The sequence below is a fragment of the Manis javanica genome, chromosome 14 (genome assembly GCF_040802235.1).
Source record: "Manis javanica isolate MJ-LG chromosome 14, MJ_LKY, whole genome shotgun sequence".
In the NCBI taxonomy this organism is placed as follows: Eukaryota; Metazoa; Chordata; class Mammalia; order Pholidota; family Manidae; genus Manis; species Manis javanica.
In genome coordinates this window covers 28,776,745-28,793,322 of record NC_133169.1, presented here as the reverse complement: position 1 = coordinate 28,793,322, position 16,578 = coordinate 28,776,745, and the positions used below count along the sequence as shown (strand labels likewise).

At 35.9% G+C, this 16,578-nt stretch overlaps 1 protein-coding gene across 6 annotated transcripts in view; it reads left to right on the top strand.

The window, feature by feature from the left end:
• The first annotated feature begins 3,736 nt into the window (after positions 1-3,736).
• Positions 3,737-16,578, top strand: part of KCNT2 (potassium sodium-activated channel subfamily T member 2) — a 451,692-nt gene continuing 438,850 nt past the window's right edge. For 3 of the 6 annotated variants that reach the window (XM_073221980.1, XM_073221978.1, XM_073221981.1), the window contains exon 1: positions 3,738-4,425. In XM_073221980.1, coding sequence (XP_073078081.1) covers positions 4,331-4,425 — 95 coding nt within the window. In that variant the 5' untranslated portion in view covers positions 3,738-4,330. Of the gene's footprint in view, positions 4,426-4,772; positions 4,932-16,578 lie in introns of all 6 variants that reach the window. The other 3 variants (XM_073221982.1, XR_012125235.1, XM_073221979.1) reach the window with 3 other exon arrangements.

The window sequence follows — 16,578 nt, the reverse complement described above, 5'->3', positions numbered from 1 at the left end:
CATTTATCCTTTCTCAGTTTCAATGGCCACCTGTACTGATGCTTCCCGATTTTGTAGGAATTTGCTCCTGATATGAAGACCCATATATTCAAACCTTTCTTGACTCCTCAATTAGACCTTTTGCATGTGGCTCAAAGTGAAAGAATTTGCTTACTTAAATCTGTTTCTGTATTCCTATCACACCCAACAATAATACTCTTCACCTACGCTACTCATGCCAGAAGCCTAGAAAGTATCATTGGTTCTTCACTCTCCATTAGCCTTCACAATCTCTCAATTATCAAGAACTGTCAATACTGTCATTTTAATTTCTTATACGTCTGTCCTCTACTTTCCATCTGCAATGAAACCTTACTGCCTCATTTTAGACCATTGGCATATGTCACCTGAACTACAGTTTACCTCATAAATGTTTTTGCTTCCATTCTTGTCCTCCCTACTAAGCAATTATCAATACTGCTGCCATGCTGATCTTTTCACACATGAATTGGACACTGCCACTTATCTACTATAATCCTCAAAAGTCTCATCATTGTCTTCAAGTTAAAACCCAGAATGAAATAAGAGCTCCTCCAAAAAGCCTTCCCTGATTTTATGAAATCAGAAGTAGGTGTCTCTATGTGCTCCTTAGGAAAACAGCAGCCAGTACTAATTACTACTGTGACCTATCACATTCTAGCGTGTCTACTGGATGGCCTCTGCTCCCATAGGTACTCTGCCCCCAAAAGAAGCTCAATTCATAGTAACTACTTAAGTCTTTGTTAAAAAAACAACTGAACACTTCTTCACACTGAGATGTTGTTATAAAGCTTAATGATGCTATCTGAATAGATGTGGACTATCCTTTTTTCTGCCTAATAAAAGAAAAGTTTATGAAGTGGTTAGCCTAATATATAGAAAATTATTATTGCCTTTTAAAATTCATTTTCAAGTAGCTTTTACAGGGCTGAGTAGACATAATCATTGACATTTTTGAAAATTCTGTCAAAAAAGTAATAAATATAATTTGAACATACATTTGAGTTTTAGGTTAAAAAAGCCTTGTATTCTATGATTTCAACTATGTTCATTATTCACAGTTATGAATAAATTGTCTTTTGTTAGTAAAATCATTCTTTACTAATGGGTATGAATATATTTAAGTATAATCAATGTACTAGAAAATAGAATTAAAAAAAGAATTTTTTTCTGTAAAAAGGGAAGAAATTAGAAGACATTTTCAGATTGTTTTCTAGAAGAAAATTTTAAACTAGCGAAACTAGGCAATCAGTCTTCTCCAACATTCTCATTCTTGATACTCTCTACTCCATAAGCATCATAATTCAGAAGATTATTGGTGAGTATTCTTTTGTCATTGCAGACCAAACTAGTCTATTGCTCTGATAAATGCTATATGTTGATTAGGGGGCTTACAAACACCAGCTATTCAGGTGCAGAATCAAGTTCAAAATTGTTTCTAAAAATCAAATCTCTTGTTATGGTAGGATGAAAGCTTTCACACACAGAAAGAAAATGTGTCTATGAAATAGGAGACTTAAAAAGCTCAGTGAAAAAAGGAAACTATAATAAAAAGAGTGAAAGAGGAAAATACATTTCAGCAGCAGGAAATGGCATGACAAGACAAAAAAAGAACAAAAATACAGAAAGACAAGTGAGAGAACTAAGAGTTAAAATTAATGACAAAAAAATAAAAGGTCTGCCTACAGAAAGGAAATATATAGGAGAACAAAAGGATTTTCCAATTATAGGTTTATGTTTCAATGCCCAAATATTACTATATTTTAAGAATGTCAGGATAGTATTTCTTATATTGTATTTATTCCTTTAATTTTCTTAAATTTAGAAGTGTAGCTTTCTTCACTTTGGACAACAAATTTATGGCACACAGAAAATCAGTGTATCCTGAATACAGTGGCCTACAACTGGTTTGGCTTGGCACATAGGGCACTTTGAACTGGTTGAATCCTTAATAACTGGGCTGTGACACTCTAGCTGAGCAGGTTCTTACTTATTCTTTAATTGTTTTTCTTTTCAAATAATTAAGATTATCACAAAGAAGACAGTAAAATAAGGGTAGACAGCTTTCTTTTAGGTAAAATGTTGCTTTATTCTGCAATCTTCAGCATCTCAGGAATTTAACACTCAAAAGTTATTTCTTCTCTTTTTTTAGTGCCTTCTTTCTGTTACTGATGTGTAGATATTTTAGATTTATGTCAAACATATACAGGTAGACTATACTAATATAAATAAAATATTAATATTAACATGAAACATTAAACAAGTAAACTTCATAGAGCTATCATAATAGCAGATGAAAAGTTCCAAAACATAAACCAATATTCTTTTTAATTTTCTCCACAAACTAACAATGAAGTGATATAACTTTCTCATTTGTCAAAGTGATTATGAAAGCTCATGCCAAAGAAACAAACAAATACATAACTCTGGAGCTAAAGCAAATGTGAAAAATGTTAATTTCCTAGGTTTAAAAGCTTTTAATGCTACTCAACACAAATTTGTTGGGATTTTGCTATCTTGAATGCACTGTGTTAGAAAGGTAATCCACAGGGAGGGGAGTAAAATGAAAGGAGAATGTATAGGTAATCATACAGCAGGGCAGAATGTAATCATTTCTACAAGCAAAATGCTCGCAAGGAGCATGAAATGTTCAAAGAAGTCATAACTAAGTGAAGAATCAAGAAATCTATGGCGGATTTGTCATGGGAGATGGGTCTCTAAGGATGGATAGGGTTATGAAGATAGAGACATAGGGTATGTCTATTCTATTTCCACTGTGATTCTTCAAGTTTAGGTATTCATCTTATTTTATCTATTACCTTTTTGCTGATTTGTTCCTGCAGTTCCAGTTTTCCATATAAAACCTCCTTTACGTGACCTCACTGGAAATTAACCATACCAAATTAATCTGTCTTCTGAATAAACCACATTTTTTTCAAATCGCTTTGCCTCTACTCATAGTATTCTCTCTGCTTGCTTCATTGCTTTCTCTTCCCTTCCCTTAAAAAGGTTGCAAAACGAGTATAGAAGGCTTAGTTCAACTGCAGTGTATTCCTTGACCCCTCCAGGATTGTGTGATCTCACAGTTATTTCCTCAATCTCTCGTGTTGTTTGGTTACTGTGTCTTATACTGTTTCACTTCATTTATAAGCTGCTCCTCCAAGCAAACTATGAGATCCCTAAGAGCATGGGCGGTGATAAAGTCCTCTCTGTACCCTCGGGCCCAGTGTCCCTCCGATGGTGAGGATTCAGTATCTGCGCATAACCCTGATGAAATCGGTTCTTCGCGGAAGAGCAGTATGCCCAGGCAGAACAAGGGCTTGGACGGCAAGGTTCACAGAAGCAGCGACTGATACCAAAAACCTGACCCTGGACTCTCGGGCTGGGCTCTTCCTCTGACTGTGGGTCACTAACAGGAGCACACTGAAGGCTAAGGCCATGCTATGGAAACCCGCAGCGCTGCTGGAAGCGGCGACACAGAGGTCTATAATCCTCTAGTGCTTCAATGAACCTTTCCAGCCGTTATCTAAATGTGTCTCTTCAGCAACCTCAAGTGGCTCTTCATTCTCTCCGGGATGAGGGAACACCTCCCTTTCTTGCAGACTGAGGGGAAAGAACAGCGGACTTTCCTGGGGCTGAAAGCGGGATTTCTTCTCCAGAAAGGAGGTACATTTTCCACCCGCCTACCCGAGCTGCAGGAGGTCACAGCGAAGGCGCCCTGTGTCTCCCTCCTGCAGGAAGGGTCTGACGCCCGGGGACCCGCTAATCAGGCTCATGCAACGAGGGCGTCTCGGGGCGCGGCCTCCGGCGGCCGCGCCGCACTGCTCCCCACGGGGCCCTGCGCCCTGCGCTGTGCCGGCCGCGCGCCCGCGGCGGGGTGGGGGGAGGCCGCCGGAGCGGCCCTTGGGGCAGGGTGTCCCCCGGCCTCTCTAGGCGCTTCCCCGCCGCGCTGCGCTCGCTTCCACACCTCCCCTCTCTAGGCACCGCGCGTTTTTTTCTTTTTCTTTTCTTTTTCTGGCTAAGTAACTTTTGCATTCGCGCCTCCCCCGAGTCCTGGGGACCAGAGGCGGTGCCGAGCCTGGGGGCGGTTCCTTGGCAGCGTTGGTTCTTGTTGGAGCCAGACTTTTGCTCCTGGGCTTGGTTTGCATCATCCCCATCACACCCTCGGGAGAGGGGAGCGACCCCCTTTCAGTCCCAGCTTCCGGCTCCGAGCTGCCCCTTCTCTCAGCCACAGCATTCTCTGCCAATTTTTTTTTCTTTCTCCCTCCTCTCCTCCATTTGTTGCTTTATGTTCCCCACTCTCTGAGCAACGATGGTTGATTTGGAGAGCGAAGTGCCCCCTCTGCCACCCAGGTACAGGTTCCGGGATTTACTGCTAGGGGACCAAGGATGGCAAAACGATGACAGGTGAGTGGTGTGCGGCAGTGTTTTCCGTATAACAGCTGAAAGACACAGAGAAGGGAAAGCAAAAGGGGACGGGAGAGGCTAAAAAGGGAGCCAGAGACTGGGGGATGGGGTAAAGGGACTCAGATATGTCTCTCCATTTTGACTCTATAAAGAAATAACTATAAAAAAAGAAACTCTTCTTTTTCCCTTCCTTATCCTTGCAATGTATTTACTGAATTTATTTGGTGCTTATTCTTTTGTCTATCTGTGCCTTCCTAGGGTGTGTATAAGGCTGGCATGAGAGGTATAGCACATCCAAATGGCACGCAGTATCAGTGCCAAATAATTTTCATTTTTTTCTCCCTCAGGTTGTTAATCAAATTCGAAAATCTATCCAAGTTGATTGAAAAAGCACGTTAGAAACTTACAGTCTCCTGCACCTACATAATTACTCCCTCAGTGTTGTCTTGCTAAGGCGTCCACCTGCCACTGGGAATTTGACGCTTTTTAAACATTTGGATTTGCAGGTAGACAATTGTTTTATATATGTAACAGGTAGGGAAAATGGCAATATTTGCAAGGGAAAATACTCACTTTGAACAGGTAACTGAGACTGTTACTGATAATGGTGTTTGTAAAGCAGGACCCAATCTTTTCATAATTAATGTAGTTTTAGCCTAAATAGTAGACATGTCACAAAGTTAAAGCTAGAATATTTAATATTAGAAAAATATTGCTGCTGTTTTATCTATGGCATTACTTAAACTTATGAAATTCCTCCCCCTGTCTCTTTCTTATTATTTGAAAAACATTTTGTATTTCATTGAATTTAATATTTTCTGGAATAGTCATTCCACTTACCACATATCCTTGTTTTAAAATAATATATGTATATACCAACTAGGCTCTCAACTTAATTGAAATGTTTTCTTGAAGTTCAGTTTGGTATTGTTATTCTATCTTAATTACATAAAAGATCCATTATTGGTCAGATTTAAAATTTTTTTCTCATGCAGCCCTGGGAAATACCCTCCTTTTCCTTACCATTTCTGCTCCCTGTATCAACTTCTATCTCTGCACACAGGGGGTTTTATCTTGGGCATCACTTATGGACTTCTTTGGTCTCATATTAGTAATTTAAAGGGATATGGATGTTTCATAGAGGATAATATTTCAATCTCCTCTTTTTAGGCAAAAACACATATTGGATAAAAATTAAAAGAATAAATACCAATTTACCAGTATGCTTGGAAATAAAGTGTTCTGCTTGTCTGAAGATAAAGAAAATAATATCTAAGCAAATTAGTGCTAATTATCACTTATAAATTCTAGCAGCCCAGTTAATGACTTATCAAGTACAGCATAGAGTTCATAGTGATTGAATCTATTTGAATTTGTTACTTCAGGACCTCTGAATCCTCACGCAGAACGGAAATCCTCCTCCTGTAGAAAGTGTGAAATAGGCTAAATGCATAGAGGACATACTTGTACTTGGTGTGCTGTCTGCTCTTTGATACTGTTCCCAGTATATTTATTGCTCATGCAGTTGCCCTCATTTCTCTAATGACACTGTAGATGTATTTTAGTGATTAAGAATTTTGATTAGTTGACTTAAGGGAATCACTGATGGTTTAAAAATCAAGTTTTGCACATTAAAATATATTATAATTTTGTTTATGCTATATATTATAATGAAAGTTTATGCTAGCCCAACTGTAACTTAAAAATTAGATATTTTCTATTAAATGTGGTATTAAACATTTAAAAATTTGTTAATCGATTTTTAAAGATTTGACATTTTGTGGCTTCATGAACAATTAGTATTTAGCTTTGGTTCCATTTATTGTCTTGAAGACAAGATCTTTGGATTAATAAGGACCCAAGCTTCAATCCTTGGCTTACTTCTTCACTAGCTGAGGGGCTTTGAGCAAGTCATTCAGTCATTATTAGATTAAATATTTTATTTCTGTAAGGTACAAGACTAGGATTTAGTTGGTGCTGAGCACTGGCTAGTGCTATATGTTAATTATGCTATATATATATTATATATGTATGTATATGTGTATTATGTCTCTCTCTATATAAAACTATTATATATGTCATATATGTAGGCACACACACACACTATTATGCTATCTCAGTCAATCCACATACAGTCCCTGAAATGTGGGTAATTATTTTAGGGCCTAGGAAATTAAGTTTCTGGGAAATTAAATATTTGTCATGTAATATGTCTTGTAGTGTAAAGATGACACTTGGGCTCAGTTATTTGTGACTCAAATTCCTCAAGAAGCTCCCAACTTCTTTCTATTTAATTTGAGTTTTTAAGAATAATTTTACAGCATCTAACATATTTCAGGTGCTCATTAAATTTTAGTTTCCTTCTTCACTTCTGATATGCAGTTTGCAATTCTTTCATGTTTTTTTAAGAATCCGAAGTTAATATGCAATAAGTAAAGTCATCTTTTTTGTCTTTAATATGGTCACAAATTCCTCTTTGCAGTTTAGTCTAAGTAGCCATCTTATTCTACTCAGTTTTCTTCATGAACTCAGTTCCTCCAGAGTTGAGGAGGGAGTACTCTCTCGTCTTGGCTTGTACCAACAGGTACATTTCGTTTCAGCTCATATTCTGTAGGCTATTTTCTGTGAAAACATTTTGAGTTTTTTTGTGTTTTGTTTTGTTTTCTCCCCCAGTTTCAGGAGCACACCAGGGCTGCTTGGAGACCAAGTCAGAACTGCCCCTGAGTATATAGGGAGCTATTAGATAAGTAGCTTACCTTCTTAGCTTTTTTGTTGGGATAATTCTGAAGCATGTCCTATACTTTGTCCAGTGGAACTGAGCTCCAGTTGCCTACAGTAGTAACTGCCTTAATGTTGTAAGATTCATTGGTTTCCTTCTCCCTTCCTCCCTACTGGTATTTTCTGGGATCAGTTCTCGAATGAACTACTTACGCTCCAATCCTTATCTAATCCAAAGTGTCTTTCTGGGGAAATCTGAACTAAGATGAATATCTATCCTCTTGATCTAGAGGCACATCCTAGAAATGATGGGGGAATTAGATGATGGGAAAGTAGTTATTTTCTACCTTGTTCTTCATTTTAAGAATTTTAAATTAAATCTTAGTATGGTATGATTCAGTGGCATGTGAAAATGAGTGAGGCATTCGATAGGTGTATGAGGGGGTATTTAAGAGATAATTTTGTTGGTCCTATCAGGATATAGGAAGTGTGTAATACATATCATCTATTTTATGTGAACTAAGCTTGGATAGTCTGCTTAAATTTATATTGTATCACCTTTTGTTAGGAAAACATATGCATATACATACATGTAATGTACAATGAGTATATTTGTGTATATGTATATGATAGATCTGTATGAAATGCATATGTAATATATATATATATACACACACTCTGTGTGTGTACATGTGTCATACGTAATTACCTCTCCATTTATATTCTGATATCCTTTTCTGAGTAGGACCTAATGGAACAAAGTTAGACACAGCAGTACAGAGATAATTTAGCACATGAATAACAGTTCTGTGAGGCCATGAAATAAGTCTGAGAGTTGTAAATGAGAATAATCTTTATGTCTAGGGTTGTCTATTGATATTTGATGCACATTTATTTCTTTGTCATCCTGAGTAAAACACAAAAATCTAGTTCAAATGGTTCATGTAATACTTCTTTAATGGTGATTCAGCTCATATTTGAATGCAGGATATATCTTAGGGCCTCATTAAGGTAGGCTTGGAGAAAAATATAAGGAAGAATATGAAAAGAAATAGTGCTTGATCAGGAACTATTCACAGATATAAGTAGAGAATTTCCCTCCAGAATATTGATAACGTTGCCTATGTTACAATGATATCCTTGCCAAATTTCCATCTTAAGACTGTCAAGAAAATCATATACCATTTTAGATAGGATATTCTGTGTTTGCTTGAAAATGAAGTATCTGAAGTCACTATATTACAGATGGCATAAAGTATTCAATATATTTTAATAGAATATTTAGAATACTTCATTCCTTCAAAGTTACTCTATGATCGAAACTGATATGACTAGAAACTGAATTTAACTATAATATGTACAATTGTACTGTTGAAATCCATTGTTTACTGTTTTAATATTTCTGTGATTCATAAAACAATAAAGATTTAGAATGTTCTCTTGCTATTAAGTGTTGGAAAATTTCAGGTTTTAAATGCCTTCAGAGAGCTAGAACAAGCCCTTCTCAAGCTTCATCATGACTTAGTAATTTTAAAGTTTGGAACACATGCACTTGATGTGGAAAAATTGTCACAACTGTGGATAAATTACTGTTAATGGATAATTCTCAGTTGCAATCATATAGGAGTAGGCTATTTATTTAATTAACACCATTCTTGTTTTCAAATACCTGGTCAGTTGTTTCAATCCCAGTAATTTAAAGTGTATCTTTCATATTTTACAGGTGGCATTTAAAAGTAACTCCAGTAAAGAGTACAATTCAATCAATTAATAGTTTAAGAGATATTTATAAAATGAGGAAAATGTTTGGATAGCTTTTGGAGTATGTGTAATTTTAGATGTCATACAATGCAGATATTAGTTTATATAATCAAATTGAATTGGGAAAATGGGTTTTGGATGACATATTGCACAATTATATAACTAACCAATTTATCTTCCATTGTAAATGGCATACTATTCAAAAAGTAACCATTTGATGTAAAGTACTTATTCTAAGTTTGTAAGTTCAGGTCAGTAAATATAGATTTAAAATATTTTAAGTGTTATTAAAAAGAATTAAATGTTATTTTTTACTGTTATATAGCAGAATCAACAATACATATACATTATCTATGAAATGATTTGAAAATTTCTTGTTAGAAAGAGAATCCAGACAACGTTGTGTTTCTTAGTATGGCCTATGAAATTATGGGCAATCCCCATGAATGAGGCAATACAAAATTACCTACTAGTGAAGCAGGTAATGGTGCAGAAAATGACTTTAGATATATATAGTATAATACCTAAAATGCAGAGACAAATGCATTGTTTAGTATTATTTTTACATAGTTACCAATAACTCAGACATTAATATTATATATAAAAATGTATGTGATTTCTTCCTTTTGACCTGCTCTTATAAGTTAAACTGGAATGTGGTTTTTCAAAGTTACTTAGAATTTGTTTTTAAAGTTTGATTCCATTTAACCACTCTTATGTATCCACTTTCTGTAAACAGTTATGTATTAGTAATAGCTCTTTTGTGAGTATTACACTTTTAATTTTTTGGAGTACCACTATATATAATAAGCCTTAGATAAGGGAGATTGGAATGTAGTGATTTCATTTTCCACATGAAAATGTGACCTTTTGAGGAAATTAAATTTCTTCTAAATAGTTTCTCTATTGCAGCTTCAATTTATTCTTTAGGATGGGTGCAAAACCATACTTCCAGATGGATGACCAATAAAATGACTTCAGCCAACTTAATTTAAAATTATTAACATTAACACATTTTTCTCTTTCTTTATTAGTAATGTACCTCAACTTCTATAAAAATAGATTAAAAAGGCAATATAAGAAATAATACAAATGAAGGCTCAACACTCATAGTTTTGTTCTTCATTATTAGTACAAAATAAAAAATAAACTAACAATATATTTAGTTGTAATGTGTGCTTGTATCCTGGCTATGCTTTTATCTTTCTGCTGTTGTTAACAGCAAATGTGATACTTTACTGGCTTTTCCAAATCATATTCTTGTTTATGAAAATGTTTTATATGCTCATAAATTAATTTGTCATTGATGGCTCATCTGTTTTTGTTAGGATATTTAGTTGTTGCCAGTGTAGTTTTAATTATATGTCATGTTTGTCTGCTACCTTTATAAAATGAAGCAAAAGGAAATATTTTTTTTACAGTGAAACTTGATCAGTTGCTTTATATGTTTATAGTACAAAATTAAATTAGCTTTGCCTTTTCTGAGAAATATATAATACCTTGGTCAAGATGTTTTTATATTAATGCTTTTCCTAAGTTTTAAATTGCTAACTTAAAACTTCTCTGTGAAAGTACTCAAAGCAGGAGATGACGATCCAGAAAGGCGGTCACTTTCACTCTGTGACAGTCCTGGACTGGACGTGGGGATGTTTTTGTTTTATTCATTTTAATGGGTCGTGAAAAATGTCTTTTCCTAAGGATCTTAATCATCAAGCAGCAATAAAGTTGCAATTTAAGAGAAAATCACTTGAGGGATAGAGAAGAAAAGGGTGCATCAGGAACAATGACTAAATCTTGTCCTCAGGACAAATTCAGAATTGGTTGTGTGAAGTTGTAGAAAGTAGGATGCAAGTATCATCCAAAAAATGGCAAAGCTGTAACACAATTTGTTGTGTTTATTTGGAGTCTTAGGGATTGCAATCTGGTAACACAGATTGGGGAGGAAACTCAAACGTGTGTTCTGATGAAGGTAAAGGTCCTAGGGCTTTTAAAGGTAAACTCAGAGGGGGCTTTACGTGAGTTTGAGAAAATTATGATGGTCTAAAGCTGTTATAATCTACATTTAGCATACGTAATTGGTTGCTAAGATTATTCACAGTGCAAAAAATCCACTTTGTTACAGGCAGCAGTTCTTTGTCCAGAATGTTTACCATTTGACAGAAAACAAAGTTAAACATTCTTCTGAGAACAGTTTCAGAGAAGAAGACATGCATAGACCTTATTTACTTAATGGCCCCCCGACCCTATTTTGGTGTCACGTCAGCGTCAGGGCTAGCTCCACTTTGTCTGCATCAACACAAGTGATCGTGGGGGAGCTGGAGGCCCTTCTCATGCTGACTGTGCTGCACGGCCTGAGAAGATATGGATAAGCAGAGCTAGAAGCTTCTTTCTGGTAGAAGTAGTGGTGATATGTTAAATTTTTAGAGTTGGCAAGCAAATGACTAAACTTTGTGAAGACACATAATATATATAAAGACTGAACATAGATATATATTCCAAACTTGCAATTCAGTAAAATATCGAACATTGTTAATTTGTTCCAACATTTAAATAATCCATATTAGATACCTAATATGAATTCATAAATAATGATTATTATTCTTTATGTTAATTAACATAGAAACCAAGAAATTTACCACATAATATAATCATGAGCTTTACTTTGAAAAGCACATTATTAGCTTTTTTTTTTGCCTGAAACAATCATTAATGTTAGGAAATTTTCTAATGTTACTTAGTATGTCACTGTAATTTTCTAAGTCATACACCCTGCATTATAGAGCCAGGGCTGTGTTGTTCCTTAGGAGCTGAATTTCCCCTGTATGGCCTGTGTGCAGCTAACCATCCCAACCTCCTAACCATCTCTCCAACCTAAAGCTTTGTTTGTGTATGTTTGGGCTCAAAATTTGTCCCAGCAACTGGGTATTGCATGGTCCCAGGCCCCCGTGATTCAGAACATACATCTCTGATGTAGACTAGTGACCGTGCACGTGCTTGTAGCGGATGAACACAAACCTCGGCTCCAGGAGGTCGAGGAAGCCCTGTGAAAATGGCTGTGGGTCCGTGGCATCTGATCATCTCGAAGCAGAAGAGTGGGTTAGAAATTTCTGGATTTGATTTCTATAACTAGATATAACTAGAACAAGCTGAGCCAAAGAGAATCTAAGGTGTAGAATTATTTCAAGGAAAGGAGAAGTAATTGCACATACTTGGGAAAATAAATCATTTATGTAAACTAATTCAGTGTACCAGTGCTATTAGATTTGTCTACTTTGGGAAGTGGAGATGGATCCGGAATTGGGAAGTGGATAAGTTATATTGGGAAGGAAGGAACTTGGCTTGGTGTTCCAGGGAAGTCAGATACAGTGAGACGAGAAAGCGAAGTAAGTTTTAATGCACTCTGTAAAAGTAACAGAGCCGGCTGCCTAAGGTGAGACAGGCCCAGGTGCTCATTCTGAGGCTTCCTTCTTGGGGTTTCAGCGGGGCAGAGAGGCCCTTGATTGACAGTTCTCGCTTCTCTAGGCTTGTTCTGATTGGTGGAATGAAGCCAGGGGCTGGGCCCTGTCTGTGCTTCTGATGTTTCTTATCTCGGGGAACCCTGGACATTTCTTGAGTCACTCTTGGACCCTGTGGCTTCATCTGATTAACTTTCTCAGTCATTTCTGGCTCTGGCTCTATCTGATCAACTTCCTGAGTCATTTCTGGGGGTCCCTTTCTCCTTTTCATCCTGCTCATTTCTATCTCTGCCTAACATTTAGTGGCTGGAAAGCCTTAGTGACCTAGAAGAAACAGGGGGAGAATGCTCCTGGATGTGGGGGGGGGGGAGGGTCAGTGAAAAGGGGGACTGAGGATAGTGAGATTTCTCTCCACGATTTTATCTTGGGTGGATTGTATTTATCTCTATCTTTTTGACAAATAGAAGCAGTGAAGGGAAACAGAACCAGAAGCCCATATTGTCAAGCTTGGCTGTTCTGTAGGGGACTGCAGCTGGCAGCAAGTCCCCAGCCCATTTCCTGTTTAGAGTCTTAACTGGGTTTCTCTTTGGAACTGTACTTTCAATCCACTGAGCACTACTGCAATTAAGCCATGGCTTTTAACAGTGAGAATTATTTCCGTCTGTATGTACATTCCCTGAACTCAGAGTTGTATTACTTCCAATATTCAGAGTACGTACATATGTGTAAGTAATGGACTCTGCATATCAAGCAAAAAAGCAGTGCATCTGAAAAATAAAGGACAGCTTGTTCTTGGTTTTCTTGCCCTGGACTTGCCACACAATCATAATGATGAATTGTTATTACAAGGGCACACTTAGCCCATCTTGTAAATCACTGTGAATAGGGTTTTAAAAGCAGATTAACACATTTCAACCTCATTTGACTCCCTGTGGGAAAATGTGTAAATTGTCCACATATTAAAAACAACCAGTTATTAACAGCAAGGAGCAGATGTGTGGTTTAATAATGGACAGCCTGCTGGTTTCAGGTCTGTTAAAAATTGAAATAACACTCGATCCCTTAGGAATCAGAAAAGGGTGATCAGTAAACCGCACAAGTACCAGTAAAGAGTGACGGCAATGACTTTAGTCATGATCTCACTGTGGTGATCACATTGGCAAGTTGTAGTTGGAAGCATTCACTATTTGTTTTTATTTGTTGCCTATCTCCCCACAAAAGTTCATGTGCTTTTTAACCTATTTCTACTGAAAATTCAGAAGATAAAAGTGAATGGATGATATTGAATATAGTACTTAACACAATGACAGGAAATATTAACCAAGAGCTTAATACATACCATACATTCTAAGCATGTTACATGTATTATTTCATTTGATCTTCACACCAACTCTGAGGAATTCAGTTATCTTCCCCTCTTTACAGATGAATTACCTGAAGCACAGAAACACATAATTTATTCCAAGTTACATTAGCACAAGAGGTAGAACCAGAATCTAATTATGTCTACTAACTGTGATTATAGCATAAACAAATGTGATTTAATGCTGTTAAATAACAGAACGAAATGCAAACACAGGTAAATGCTTTTGAAAGTAGAGAATTCACATAGCATCTGCATCCCTCTATGCCAGGATTACAATGACTAACTCTAAAGGAAAGGTATCAGATTTTTAAAGTTGATTATATTTTCTGGGAGAAAATAATTTTCTTTCCTTAGATGTAAAGCATTGGTCTTTTGACAGTCTGGAGAGAGTGGATTGAAATAGGAAAACAGTAAAGTAACTAAAGCAGAGATTTTATTTATTTATGTATTTATGTATGTGCATATTTACTTATGTAAATAAAACAGAGCATATATGAATCAAGAAGGCATCATGTAAGATCAGATAATTAACTTACAAAGACTTTTAAAATGTCCACTTTGAAAGCTTTGGTCAGGGTCATTGATTTCCAAGGCCTCTTTGCAGCTTTAATTAAACCAGAACAATTATTTTAATTTTCAAATGGCTGGGTGTTTTTTTTTCCCTCATGTTTCTTAGTAGAGCTTTGGGATTTCCTACTTATACTTCTTTTCCCTAAGGTATTTGTACCCGTGTGAAATTCATTTTTCTCAGTCATTTTACTAATAATGGAAACCTGTTTTGCGGATTGAAAAACCGTAATATGAAATTTAAATATGGTAATGTGAAGTTGCTTGACTGATAACTTAACACTTAGCTCTACCTATTAGTACATTTCATCCATCCTAAAGAAAATTTGTAAATATGTGCAATAGCGTGTAATAAATAGGAAAATACAGTGGATGAAAAGAAAATAAAGGGAAAAGTCAAATCAGGTATAGAGTTGATACACAATATGAATTCTGTGAGTTCCCATATAGTTATTTGGCTTGGGCTGTGATGTCAGCTAGAGCCAAGGAAACATGATCAGTCAAGATGAGAGAGAAACTAGCCGTTCAGGAGAGATGCAGGCTTTCCTTGGTGTTCAAATCAAAAGGACATTGTTCCCGTAGATTTTCAGTCAGTATACAGTATCCTCACCTGCTTTCCTTTCAAAGAGAACAGCAAGTTTTATAAGACTTATGTAAAATGTTCACTGCCAGGTGCTGGTCTGACTAGGAAGATTCACTTGAAGTAGATCTACACACAACAAAAATGTATTTCAGTTATATAGTGTGGGACAAAAAGAACACCTAAGGATTGTAAGTCTTTGATGTAATCTTCATTAAAATCTTTTTTTATATTGATGGCTTTGATTAAATAATTAAGAATGCAAAGAGTTTAGAGTTATATTCTTTGTTGTGAACCTGAGGTATAAAGGATTCTAACCAAAATACAAGCCTAATTTGTGGTTATTCTTACCCCTTCACAGATACTGGATGAATGAATGAATTTTCTTTTCCTACAAGTACCTAAAGTAAATGTCATACAATTTAACATTCTGTTAAGACTTTTTAATTATCTTGAGTTAGTTTATGTAGCCCTGTATCTCTTTCTATATATAGATAGAGCTATATATTAAACATATAATTGTTATAGCAGACTTCTGGTTGCTAAGTGATTGATATTAATATGAATAGCCTCAAACTAGAACATCTTTTCAACCTATCTGTCACCACCGATATCACTATAATCCTTAATTCTCTGCATTTCAAAACTTTGCAGTAGTTTCAAATTATTTTTTCAGCTTGCTTTCCTAATTAGTTCTTGATCTCCGTCTATTCATTTTTGGTAGGATCTTATTCCTTCATATTTAAATTAAGCAAACAAAATGGAAATCGACTTATAAACAAAGACAACAGACTACTGGTTACCATGGCAAGGGGAATGGGGGAAATAGGTGAAGGGGTAAAGAGATACAAACTTCAAATTATAAAATAAAATAAAATTACAGGGATGGGAGTACTGCATAGAGAATATAGTCAGTAAGATAGCAATACTTTTGTATGGTGACAAATGGTAACCATACTTATTTTATTATTTTATTATTTTTTAAAAGTGGGTTGTTTTATTTCTAATTATTCCATTGTAGCCACAGAACATTATTTTTATGATTTTAATCCTTTAAAAGTTATCAAGACTTGTTTTGCAGCCTTACATACAGTTTTTCCAGGAGCATGTTCGATGGACACTTGAAAAGAATGCGTATTCTGCAGTTTTTGGGTGATCTGTAGACATCTGTTAGGTCTGTTTGTATAGAGAGCTGCTAAGGTTCTATTTCCTAGTTGGTTTTCTTTCTAATTCTTTCTATTACTGAGTGTGAGATGTTGAAGTCTCAAACTATTTTAGTTGAATTGTCTGCTCCTTTCAATTCTTTCAGTTTTTACTTCATGTATTTTGGGGCTGTGTTAGATGTATACATGGTTGTAATTGTTACATCTTGATGGATAGGTCCTTTTATCATTATAATTGCCAGCGCTGCTTTCTTTGAGGCTTTCTTTGAGTATGGTTTGCAAGTAATACCTTTCACCATTTGTTTGCTTTAAAACTATTTGGGTCTTTGAATATAGAGTAATTCTCTTTTAGACAGCATATACTTGGATCATGTTTTTATGTAATAAATTCTGCCAACCTCTGCCTTTAATCAGAGTGTTTAATCTGTTCATAAAAATGTAATTTCTGGTAAGGAAGGACTTATTTCTGCTTTTTCACTGTTTCTTTTCCATAAATCTTATATCTGTTGTGATTTTCAGTTCTTCCATCACTACCATCTTTTG